The sequence below is a fragment of the Octopus bimaculoides genome, chromosome 8 (genome assembly GCF_046866305.1).
Source record: "Octopus bimaculoides isolate indiv1 chromosome 8, ASM4686630v1, whole genome shotgun sequence".
In the NCBI taxonomy this organism is placed as follows: Eukaryota; Metazoa; Mollusca; class Cephalopoda; order Octopoda; family Octopodidae; genus Octopus; species Octopus bimaculoides.
Window position 1 is genome coordinate 15,776,634 of NC_142935.1, and position 13,956 is coordinate 15,790,589.

General features: G+C 37.1%; 1 protein-coding gene across 2 annotated transcripts in view; it reads left to right on the forward strand.

Annotated features, from left to right (window-relative positions):
- Nucleotides 1-13,956, forward strand: part of LOC106874982 (gamma-aminobutyric acid receptor alpha-like) — a 534,020-nt gene that overhangs the window by 348,434 nt on the left and 171,630 nt on the right. For both annotated transcript variants that reach the window (XM_089356122.1, XM_089356123.1), the window contains one exon: nt 1,327-1,394. In XM_089356122.1, the coding sequence (XP_089212248.1) occupies nt 1,327-1,394 (68 nt within the window). The remainder of the gene's footprint in view (nt 1-1,326; nt 1,395-13,956) is intronic.

Consider the following 13,956-nt stretch of genomic DNA (forward strand, 5'->3'; position numbering starts at 1 on the left):
TATATTAAAAATAAATATATTCTATAAACAAATATATTCAATGAAGCAAAAGTGATTATATCAAAATAAATTACAAAATTAAAATGTATGTGTGCATGTGTGCGTGTGTGTGTGTGTGTGTGTGTGTGTGTGTGTGTGTGTGTGTGTGTGTGTGTGTGTGTGTGTGTGTGTGTGTGTGTGTGTGCGTGTGTGTGTGTGTGTGTGTGTGTGTGTGTGTGAAAAGGAGTAAATTTTCTTCTCGAACCATAGACTCATAACCTCGGTTTGCCGGATTCTGTAGCGTATATATTTTTCTCCTGGACGGACGCCGGTCTGTCACGGTATTACTCATTTTTTATGGTTGAGTGGACTGGAGCAACGGGAAACGAAGCGTTTTGATGAAGGACGCAAGCATCGTCCGAGCCAGGAATCGGAAAAGGTGGAGAGAGAGAGAGAGGAAGAGAGAGAAAGAAAGAGAAAAAGAGAGAAAGAATTATAGCAAATTGTTCAACACCAACAACGTCAAGGTCACCTGTTGCTGCCTAGATAAGATAGCTTACTAGATAACACTACACAAAAAAGCACTAATCTAGCTATATTCTATCCGGATACCCAATTTTCAAATGCAGATATCCTCCCTACCTGCTCACTCTAGTTTACTCGGAAGTTATTAAGAGGAATTAAAGTGTTTCATAACTTCCTCGACAAAATTTCGAAGTCACATTCAAACCTCTTTTATTTTGTTTTTCAAATTCATATGTTTAATAAAGATATACTTAATCTCATTTTGGAATTAGCAAGGTTTTAGATAAATTTAAAGGAAGATAAAATAGACTAGTTCCGTCTTTCATTAAACCCATATTACAGACCATTTTTTCTCTTCCATTTGTCGTAGTTAAGGAAATGCAAACAACACCATTAGTACAATGTGTGGATTCATATGGCTTTGTGGTTAAAGTGTTGCATAAATGATCGTAAGATTGTAGTTTCGATTCCTGGACCGAGCGATGTGTTGTCTTCATGGGTAAAACACTTCATTTCATGTTCCTCCAGTACACTCAACTGGAAAATTTGATTAATCCCATGACGGACAAGGAGATAATATATACAGCACCGGATCTGAGAGTCTATGGCTCGCAAAGGATCTTGGTAGTACCACGTTCTTCAGATAATAATAGGAATTTGATGACCGGAAATAATATCTTTACAAATATGAATAACTATACATATACATATATATATATATATATATATATATATACTTACATATGAAAATGTGTGGTCAGTTGATGCAAATATGTAATATGCCTACGCTTCTACATTCAATGTTAATTTCCTTTCTTGCAGGACCTCCAATTACTGTTCATGGACACATATTGGTCAGGTCAATGGGTCCAATCTCAGAAAGAGACATGGTGAGTTTTAATAATTTTTCACGCTGTCTAAACACACGCAAACACATACACACACAAACACACACACACACACACACACACACACACACACACACACACACACACACACACACAACCATGGTACATCGTATATCTTATATACAGATATATATATATTGTACATTCATATATAGCCGCGTATATATACGATAAATATGTATATACAAATATTGTATATTTCTAAGTATGTACACACACACACATACACATATATGTATACACGCACATACATACATATATATATACATATATATATATATGAATATATATATATATACACATATATACATGTGTGTGTATATATATATACATACATATATATATATATATATATATATATATATATATATATATATATATATATATATATATATATATATATATATATTACAATTAAAAGGGTAAAGGTTTATCAATTTATTAATTTATTAATAAATTAACAATTAATAATTTTTTACCAAGCCCTTCGGTATGTAAACACCATTATCGGTGGAGAACTCATTTAAAAGTTCTTATACATTTATAAACATAATTAAGGGATCAGCAAAACAGTTGCTTTACCACATACCGAAGTTCCGAAATAGCAGCCAAAATGCTGAGACTCCAACAGATAGCATTACTTGTAACTCACAAAGGCAAAACAAGAAGAAAGAACAATGAAAACTAACTTCGAATGGTTAGTTTTCATTGTTCTTTCTTCTTGTTTTGCCTTTGTGAGTTACAAGTAATGCTATCTGTTGGAGCCTCAGCATTTTGGCTGCTATTTCTGAACTTCGGTATGTAGTGATGCAACTGTTTTGCTGATCCCTTAATTATGTTTATATATATATATATATATATATATATATATATATATATATATATATATATACACACACACAACTATATCGTATTTTTCAGCCTGTGTTTCGTCCCGACTAATTCACATTCATTCCATTATTTACACTCTGTTATTTTGTTTTGCTTTTTTTTTTCTATGTCTAACCGTGTATATGTTACAGATCACGAGACTTTTCTTTTTAACTCTTAACTCCAATACTAGCGGCAGTAAGGAAGACGGTATCATCGAACGGAAACTCCGTTAGAAGCATTACTCACAGTGTTGGATGGTAGTTTTGCGAAGCAGGGAGGCGAATTAAGCCGACCACCTAAGTATACTACAGAATGATTTGAACACTGAAAGCAAATAACCAGAACTAATACCACAACTTATCCGATCCGACATTCTTAGCTCCTCATATCTACTCCCTTAGAAGGGTGACGCATAATTTCACCACTAACTATTGCGCTAAATTTTCAACACATCAATTCTGAGATCTGATTTCTGCTCTTCGTTATGATTAATAATATTCTTGAGGAAGGTGTTTCTATTTAGAAATTTCTTCCAAATTCTATGTAATGTGAGAAGCAATTATTGCTATTAAGTTCAGTTTAAACCGTAAGAGGGCTTTCGCAAGTATAAACAGTTCATACTATCTAAAACGAGATAAATCATTTGTTTGTTCACTGTCCACGTAGGGTTTCTACATGTTACAGTCACGATTTAAGCAAATATAATGTACTCCAAGGTAAAAAGGGTAACTCAAACCACATATATTACAGTCTTAAGGGAGTAATTTTGATTTACAGAATGAATTACGTACTAGACTGTATTATTTTCATACTGTTTTGTTATAATTTATATTAGAGGCTTTGAAATAACCACATAACTAAAAGTTTACCCAGTACCAACCTACTTATCTCCCCTCCATCTATCTATCTATCTATCTATATATATATATATATATATATACGCGCGCGCGCACACGCTGTACCACGCTAATAGCTTAGGAGTGAAATTTAGGATTACTCGGTTTGCTGCGAATCGATTTTGATAAAATATTTCCCACATGGTTTGCACACTGTGGCAACATCATTGTTATGTTTTCATTATCCTGTGTAACGTCCTTTCTTTTTTATTGCAGTTTCTTCAGTTTTTGGGCGAACCACGCTAATGACTTTTGAATGAAAATAGGTCATCTAGACTTTTTTTTTTTTCAGAAAATAGACGCAGAAGTGGCTTTGTGGTAAGTAGCTTGCTTACCAATCACGTGGTTCCGGTTTCAGTCCCACTGCGTGGCACCTTGGGCTAGTGTCTTCTACTATAGCCTCGGGCCGACCAAAGCCTTGTGAGTGGATTTGGTAGACGGAAACTGAAAGAAGCCCGTCGTATATGTGTGTGTGTGTGTGTGTGTGTGTGTGTGTTTTCCCCGCAACATCGCTTCACAACCGATGCGGGTGTGTTTACGTCCCGGTAACTTAGCGGTTCAGCAAAAACTACCGGTAGAATAAGTACTAGGCTTACAAAGAATGAATCCTGGGGTCGAATTGTTCGACTAAAGGTGGTACTCCAGCTTGGCCGCAGTCAAATGGCTGAAACAAATAAAGGAGTAAAAGAGTAAGAATAGGTAATGATACATATTAAGTGTATATTAAGTATATAATTAACAAAAAAACATAATTATATTATAACATGGTTTTCTGTTAAACATATGGTTTTCTGTTAAATATATACTCAATGAACGCCGGCAGAATCGCTAGCACGCTGGACGAAATGCTTAGCAGTTTTTCGCCTGTTGTTACGTTCTAAGTTCAAATTCTGCCGAGGTCGACTTTGCCTTTCATCCTTTCGGAGTCGATGAAATAAGTACCAGTTATGCACTGGGGTCGATGAAATCGACTATTCCCCTCCCCCAAATATCAGGCCTTGTGCCTATAGTAGAAAGGATATATCATTACCCTTCATTTTCTGAAAACAAATGTCTAGATGGGCTATTTTCATTCAAAAGCTATTAGCGTGGTTCGCCCCAAAACTGAAGAATCTGAAATAATAAAGAAAGGACGTTACACAGAATAATAAAAACATGACAATGGCGTTGCCATAATGTGCAAACCAACTGGGGAAAGATTTATCAAAATCGTTTCACAGAAAATCGAGAAATCCTAAATTTCACTCCTAAGCTACTAGCATGGTTCTGCGTGTATATATGGAAACTTTATATAAACAGCTAGGCGCAATATAATAACATAAAGGAAATGTTTTATTGCCAATAAATGTGGCTGACGGTACCGAAGCTCTTGTATTGCTAGAAATAAGAGTGAAAGACACACACACACACACACACAGGCAGACGATGAGGTTTCCAGTTGATCCGATCAGCGGAACAGCCTGCCCTCGAAATTATTGCGCTAGGAGCTGAGCACTCCACAGACACACATAACTCTTAACGTAGTAGTTCTCAGAGAAGGTTCAGCGTGACACAGAATGTGAAAAGGCTGGCCCTTTGAAATACAGATACAACTAATTTTTGTCAGCTGACTGAACTAGAGCAACATGAAATAAAATAGCTTGCTCAGGCACACAACGCACCAGCGTGTATCGAGCTCACGACCTTACAATCGTGTTTGAATACCTTAACCAGTAAGCCACACTTAATATAAATCGGTTAACAGCCGAGGTCAGTCAAGATGAGCTTAGCTTTTTAATCTCGTTCTTATTCTATCTGCTTCTCTGTAGTCTTTATTGTATTCATTACTCGAGTCTACACTTTGATCCACGGCTCAGTGTTTCGGGATAGTCAGTTTGCTGCCCTATCTTCATATTCGTTTCAAAATTTGGCACAATGTTAGCAATGTTAGTATGAGGCGGAGTAAATCGATTAGCTCGGCCTCGATGCCTAGCAAGGACTTATTTTATTGACCCCTGGAAGGATGAAAGGCAAAGTTGACCTCGTTGGAATTTGAAACAAAGTAATAACAGACAAATTGTCGCTAAGTATTTTGTCCGGCATGTTCGCAGCCTTCTGCCCTATTATTTATATTGCCAGCAACCTGGGCCACTCAAGTCAGTCGAACTATGTATACATATAATATATATGTATGTAAAGGCGACGAGCTGGCAGAAACGCTAGCATGCCGGGCGAAATGCTTAGCGGTGTTTCGTATTTCCTTACGTTCTGAATTCAAATTCTGCCGAGGTCGACTTTGCCTTTCATCCTTTCGGGGTCGATAAATTAAGTACCAGTTGCGTACTGGGTCGATCTAATCGACTGGTCCCCTCCCCAAAAACTTCGGGCCTTGATCCTAGAGTCGAAAAGAATATACAACACTGCTAAGTAAATGCTATTCTATTACTTTTATATTTTCATCTGTGACCACATAATTATTATATTAAAAAATCGAAATTATTTACAAGAGCAAGCTTTTTTGTTTTTGTGTTTTAGTTCGTTTTGTTTTGCATTTTTTTTGTTTGTTTTTTCAAAGACATATTGGCATCTACTCATTTAATATTCCTGCAGTTTGTTTCCAAATTGAAGATAAGTGACAATTCTAATTGATTCAAATTTCAGGGCTAATTCTTTCGTAGCCGATACTGGTTTTGTACTTTTAGAGTCCTTTTTTACCGTGTCCACTGGCTCGACTCTGAGCACGCTATGTTTCATTAATGTCCTAGTTTAATATCTTTTTAATACTCTAGAGGGAAATAGAGGTAAAAAAAAAAAGGAGATTTTTTCCTACACTGGAGAACAGGAAAATCTATATTACCTCTATTTCTCTCTTACGGAAAATAACGTTATATTAAATGTGAACGGCACTCCGTTAGTTACAACGACGAGGGTTCCAATTGTTCCAACCATCGGAACAGCCTGCTCGTGAAATTAACATGCAAGTGAGTCAGCACTCTACAGACATGAGTACCCTTAACGTACTTCTCAGGAATATTCAGCGTGAGACAGAATGTGACAAGGCTGATACTTCGAAATACAGGTACAAGTCATTTTTGCCATCTGATTGGACTGGAGCAGCATGAAATAAAGTATCTTGCTGAAGGACACAATGCCCCACCGGGAATCAAATTCACGACCCTCCGATCGAAGGCCGAATATCCCTCACCACTCAGCTACGCGCCTACGAATAAACACCAGATCTACGAACACATTTACGGGGCTGTAATGTTTTAAATACAATACAATATTCATTTCTGCTCTAAGCACAAGGCCCGAAATTTGGGGGGAGGGGGTTAAGTCGATTACATTGACCTCAGTACGCAACTGGTACTTAATTTATCGACGCCGAAGAGATAAAAAAGCAAAGTCGACCTCGGTGGAATTTGAACTCAGATCGTAAAGACAGACGAAATACCGCTAAACATTTCGCCCAGCGTGCTGACGTTTCTGCCAGCTCGCAGCCTTAAATACAATTCAATATTAACATATTTAATCCTTTCGGAGTCGATAAATTAAGTACCAGTTGCGTACTGGGGTCGATCTAATCGACTGTCTCCCTCCCCCCAAATTTCGGGCCTTATGCCTAGAGTAGAAACGAATATTATCATATTTAGAATGACTATTTTTAATAAAGTTAATTCTTCTGTCTAGATAGATTGTAGTTAAAAAGAAACGAATGGAGTGTAAACTCTTTTCCTTTTCGCGTACTATCGGCTTCCCTTTTGTTTGGTTTTGCATACCTTTTGTTTTCTATGGAAGCAAGTGTGCTTGCTTAATGATTGGGTGTTCCCCACGGCAGCAAATGAAATGCGAATTCATGTGAAGCAACTCGCTGGTACAACCCACTCTTTCTCCAGCTTTCATATACTCAGCGTCCTCTGATTTAAGAGTGTGAGGGCCGAGAGAAAGTTTATTCTGCTTGCAAACACAAAGGCATCTAAAGCAATTAATGAAAGCTTTGTACATACTACCAGGTCATACTTGAGAATTTATTTCTTTTAGTCAGGGGCGTCTATTATCTTCTTTGCTGGTCACCGAGACTGGTAGGTGTGAGGAAATTATTCTCAAACTTGAAACCTTGTTTGTATGTATGCAACAAACAGGACCAGGTAGAGGTATTAAACAGGGCGAGGGATTAAGTCTGCAACCGAAAAATAAGAATGGTCTTTCTTATGGGCTTCCAGACAGTTTCCGCTTACTAACCTTTACCTTAACCTCAGTCAACTCGGGCTATGCTAGAACACAAAAAAAATGTACCAGATGAAATGTAAACTCATAATTCAATGAACATTTGCAATACTTCAAACAGACATTTTTCCTTTGTTAATGTTGATGATTCGCTTTCTGATAGATTACATGAAATGCTTTCAATAATTTTACGTGAGAAAAGTCAAATATGTTACATCAGAATTAGAATTGCTGTGACATTTGATTAGTAAGCTGAATAGTTGCTAGAATTGCGATAACGAAATGTTGAGTCTAATTAGGATTTTGATAACGTATTCTTGATGATTTGAAAGACGTCATTTGAAATCAAATTATGGACATTATCAAGATATTATCGTAATATTATCAAGACTAATTAAACAGCTATTTTTACTTAATATTGTTCCAAGCTTCATATTGCTATTTTAGTGAATGTCATTAAAACAACATTTCACGTTATCTTTTGTGTCGTTTTGTTTGAGTTATTTTTTAAATCTTTTCCTCGATTTTTTCTTCTTTTAAAACTATTTATTATACACTGATATGGTTATTCCAGAGATAAGACATGTATATGCAAGATCTCTTATTATGCAGAGAACTGGTAAAGGTTGTTTAAATCATCTTTCAAAATAGCCTTTCCTGAAATAACAATCAAGGCAATTTTTAGATTAAAACAACCCTGAAACCATACAATGCTACAAGCAATAATTACGTTACGAGCTGATGTATGTTAGATTTTAATAGATCTAGTACTCAACATGACAGAGAGAGAGAGAGAGCAGTAAAAGCGTTGCAAGGTTTCCTCATAATACCACTTACACAGTAAATGTGTCAAAATTGCAAGCTGTTTATGTGTAGGAGGAACACAACAAGTTTGGCATTGCTTTCGCTTGTCTCTGTGTAATGAATAATAAATGTCGGACGGATTCAAAGATATACGCTATCATTTCACTTCTTTTATTTTCAACGCTCGCGTTTATGTTTTCTCTCTACATAAAGACACAATAAGCATAAAAGACCTTGTAACTGAAAATCCGTAAAATCACACAACAAAATCAAACCGCTTTTAAAACAAATACAACAGTGATGGACACTGGCTCCTCACTGCTAACTATCAATTAGACAGTTGTTTAAATTTCTTCTTTATGGTGATATGTTGTTAGAAGGGAAAAACTAATAGCTACATATTGATAAGTTCTGGTGACTTATGATGGTTGTTGTCACAAAATGAGGATTGTTTTACCGTGCAGAACCTACAACAGAATCGTTAGTTCGCCTGACAAAATGCTTGGCGGCGCTTTTCTGGTTCTTTACGTTTTGAGTCAAAACTCCAACGAATTCGACTTTGCCTTTCATCATTTCAGGGTAGATAAAATAAATACTTGTTGAACAGTAGAATCGATTTTATCGATTTACCATTTCCTCTAATATTGCTGTCATTGAGCCAAACTTTGAAACAATTATTATATCAAAACATCGTTTAGAAACACATTCGATTGATTGATTGATTGGTTAGTCTTTAGGCAGAAACAATCTTTATTCAAAGGCAAATAACAAAGTCTACCGTCAGAAAACCAGCATGTGGAATATCTGTTAAGTATTTGAGTACATATCACAGATGTTAATCATGGTTTAAATTAATCTTCCATAGGCTGGATTCTACAATAGCCCGATACATTCTTACAGCGTTTTAGACATTGTAATAAACTTGTGCAAGATAAAGAAAAGTTAATTATAATAGTGTTTCTAGACGAGAATAATCCATTTGCAAAGCAGCTGAATTAAACCGTGTGAAGCAAACTAAAGTTTAATTAAATAGTTAAAGTTGTTTAATCTCCAAGTCGTGGAGTGAATTTGTTAAGAGATACACTTCTACAATATATGTGATCTTTGGTCTCCTTCCTATATATATGTATTATATATTATAATCGCCTTCCCCCACTCCGTGCGTGCATCTGTGTGCGTTTAGTGCATTTGAAACTGCTCATCAAATAACCAGTATTTCAATGTCTATATGCATACCTGTATATCCCAAGAGAAAATGTGAAGAGAATTTATATTGTTGCCCAGGTTTCATTTCGTTGGAATCTACAGTTGGGTGGGTCACTGGGTACAGTGAGAAAGCAAAAAATAAGGAAGGGAATTTGTTCATAAAACATTTAATTGCATCGTAAAATGACGTAACTGTATATTTTGTGAATAAAATCTTATATAGGTGAATAGGGGTATATAATCCAGCTGTACTCTGTGAAGGAACACCTGGAGTTGAACTCAGAGTGCAAATAATCGGGATAACTAGTGCAGAGTATTCTATCCAATACTCAAGTAACTCTACCAATTTGCTGAGGGAGAAATCTCTCTCTCTCTCTCTCTCTCTCTCTCTCTCTATATATATATATATATATATATATATATATATATATATATATATATATATGTGTGTGTGTGTGTGCGTGTGTGTGTGTGTGTGTGTGTGTGTGTGCGTGTGTGTATGTGTACGTACGCACGTAATCCTTTCTAGTATCAGGAAAAGACCAGAAATTTGACGAGAGGAGGTTACTTAATTGCGTCGGCTCCAGTACTCAACTGGTTCTTATTTTATCGACTCCGAAAGGATGAAAAACAAAATTGATTTCGGCGAAATTTGAACTCAGAACATAAAGACGGACGTCAGGCGCAGTAGCGATTCTCCCTGCTCCTCCGCCTTGTATTATATTATATACTAAAATATTTAAAAGGATTTGTTTAGATTGCTTTCATACACATTTCAATAATAGATACTTGAAATTTTTTTTCAAAAATAATACTTAGAAAGTAAATATCTATCATTTCATCTGCAATTAAAATCTAAATCTGATATAGTGGCAGGATCTTTACTTGTAAAATCTCACAAACAAAAGATATTCGTCCCTTGATGCGACGGAATCTCCGTTTATATTAATTTCCCTATATATTGCTGAGTGGTATCCATGAGATCGGAAAGGCCACTTAGAAAGCCTTGATGGCGATAGAAACATGATTTAGTCAAGCAATTTGGGACAAGAGGGAAAAGAATGGCGCGATCAAGACAAACTAGAAGCACATAGTAATCAGCGGTGTATAACAACATCTGATGGTTTGGTCAATACTATGATAGTGTAATATGCATTTACAATTCAAAAATATGGTCGGAAGTAATAACTCTTTCTTTCTGTTGAAGGCACAAGGCCTGAAACTTTTTGTGGAGTTGGGGAGATAGTCGATTGCATCGACCCTAGTATTCAACTGGTACTTATTTTGTCAACCCCGAAAGGATGAAAAATAAAGTCCACCTTAGCGGAATTTGAACCCAGAACGTAAAGGTAGATGAAATACAGCATTTCGTTCGGTGTACCAGCAATTCTGTCATCTCGCAACATTGCGACCATAAGTAATTATAAACAGGACCTGTATTTGTGTTGGACTGAATATGTTGCAGGAGCGTGTATTCTGGGTGTTCTAGGTGTGAGCTGCATAAACGCCAATGAGGAAAAATTCATCATAATATAATCATAGATCAATGGGAAGGAAAACTAATTTCTCTCGTCCCCTGGCATGAAATATTGAGGCAGATATTCTGAGATAGCATTGCACACTCCACAGTTGATTATAACCTGTAATGATCCTCGGCAGATGGTAAAACAATGTGAGAATGAGAGAAATAAGGACTGAAGATGATTGATGTTCCACCACCCTGTGTTCGATAAGTTATATGTACGAATTCATTGAATATTCATTAGCTAAAACCAATTTCCTTTATAATAATTCCGTTCTTGCAGCATTCATGATATAATCTTGACGTGATGTGTTTTCAAATTAGGTCTGTTTTGAAATCTAATAAAGGTTTGTAATTTAGGAACAACGCTCAGAATGTTTGAGTGGAGTGGGGTAGTTGATTACTTTGACTCAAGTACTTGGATAGCATTCTGCTCTATCTACCTCGGAGGGAGTAAAATGACAAAGTTGGGTTCGGTGAGATTTGAGCTCAGACCGTTAAAAAGCCGAAACAAATCCCGCATGAGATTTTTTTCTGATCTATTAATTCTGCCAATCCATTACCTATTTTGGTTGGTATTCTATTTTATTGACCTCAGAAGTTACGAAAAACAAAGTTGGATTCGGCGAAATTTCGAGATTTGAACTCAAAACGTTAAAGAGCCAGAACAAATCCTGCATGGGATTTTTTTCTGATCTTCTATCAATTCACCCAATCCATTAACTACCTTGGCTAGTATTCTACTCTATTGACCCCAGAAGTTACGAAAATCAAAGTTGGATTCGGCGAGATTTGAATTCAATACGTTAAAGAGCCGGAACAAATACAGCATGACATTTTGTTCGACTCTCTATCAATTCTACCAATCAGCTCCCCATTTCAAATATAATACAAACCCAGAAGCAAAGGTTTATTTTTGCTTAATACTAATGTCAGAGTAGTAAGCTATCCATGGTAGCACGATTCTCACACTGTCATAATAAGCCTTCAGACGACACTGGTGTATATGAATGTATTTATTTTTCTTGAGTCCCAAAACTAATAAAGCCTGGTTGCCCTGTTTCCATGGTGTTTAAGTGTTTGTTGGCACTCCGTCGGTTACGACGACGAGGGTTCCAGTTGATCCAATCAATGGAACAGTCTGCTCATGAAATTAACGTGTAAGTGGCTGACCACTCTACAGACACGTGTACCCCTAACGTAGTTCTCGGGGGAGATTCAGCGTGACACACAGAGTGTGACAAGGCTGTCCCTTTGAATTACAGGCACAACAGAAACAGGAAGAAAGAGTGAGAGAAAGTTGTGGTGAAAGAGTACAGCAGGGTTCGCCACCACCCCCTGCCGGAGTCACGTGGAGTTTTAGGTGTTTTCGCTCAATAAGCACTCACAATACCCGGTCTGGGAATCGAAACCGCGATCCTACGACCGCGAGTTCGCTGCCCTAACCACTAGGCCATTACGCCTCCACTGTTTAAGTGACAGAGATTACATTTCCCCTGAACGGGACGCCGGTCTGTTGCAGGGTTTAAGGTCAGTAATTTTTTAGAGTGGGGGTGAGGGGAGGGTCAAGTAGATTAAATTGACCCCAGTACTTCACTGGTACTTTATTTTATCGAACCCGAAAGAGAGAAAGGCAAATATGGCCTCGGGGGAACTTGAATTCAGTGCGCGAAAGACCGGAAGAAATGTCTCTAAGAACTTTGTCCATCGTGCTAGCGATCATATTAATGATTTCAAATTTAGGCACAAAGCCAGCAATTTGGGGGAGGGAGTAAGTCGATTACATCGACCCCAGTGTACAACTGGTACTTATTTTATCGACCCCGAAAAGATGAAAGGTAAAGTCAACCTCAGCGGAATTTGAACTCCGAATATAAAGACGGACTAAATGCCGCTAAGTATTTTGCTTGGTGCGGTAAGGATTCTGCCAGCTCGCCGCTTTAATGATCATATTAATAAACGATAAAAAAATTACATCAACTCTGCCAAAATTCGAACCAGTTGGTGCGTATTCATAGTCCTAGATAGAAAGACATTTTAACATCAAGCCAGTTTCATTGCATGTGTTCTGAAGCGAGCCATCACGAAACACTCTCGATCATTATAAAACATTTTACTCTGTTTGGCTATCTGACTTTTATCACCCCATCCCTCTCTCCTCCCGTCGGATTTGTTTCGTGATTTCTGTATAATTGTTCTTGTGCTTAGACAAGCATTTCGATTTCTGTCAAACAACAATTAAACGATAAACAGTGAATATTGGAAATTGGTAACTGTAAAATGTGCTGATGCAGGCGATTCCCCATAGTTCATTATTAATTTAGAGGAAATATTCAAACAAACCGATACCAATCAGATTTTAGATATTCATGACCCAACGTTACTGTTATTTTAATCATTTTTATGTCATTTTTTATGTTATGCTTTTTTAATCGAATATCAAAATTATAGATATATTGAACAGTATTTTTTTTTAATTTTATGTTTTTGTTGTTTTTTGTGTGGGTGGGGAATAAAGCAATTTCGTGAAAAACAAGCTCTGTCGCTTAGAAATTTGATGAACAAAGAAAGGTTCTAAAAATAGGGAAAAGTTACAGATCAGAAGCATGGCTGGTGTTCATTAATCACTTTTGTATTCCAATAACGGAACAGATCATGGTCAGGTGGTTCTGAAGTTCCATTCGCAACCACGTTGTTTTGTGTTCCGTCCCACTTCGGAGAACCTTCGGCAAGTGTCTCCAACTATACCTCTAACTAGTAGCAGTAGTGGTAATAGTAGTATGGGGGCATACGCTGGAACAGTGCAACCCTGCATCCACCATTTGTTGGCAATTCCCTACTCCTTTGCACCACTCAGGTGACACCTTTGCACCACACATGCAACCCCCCCCCCACACACACCAACTTGTGGATCTGTTTGGGTAGTCGTTACTGGTGAGGGTTTGACATGGTCGGACTGCATATCGTAATTCAACTTCTTATAATCGCATTTTACGACACACAGAGGAAACATTGGGTTTATTCATTGATATGCCGA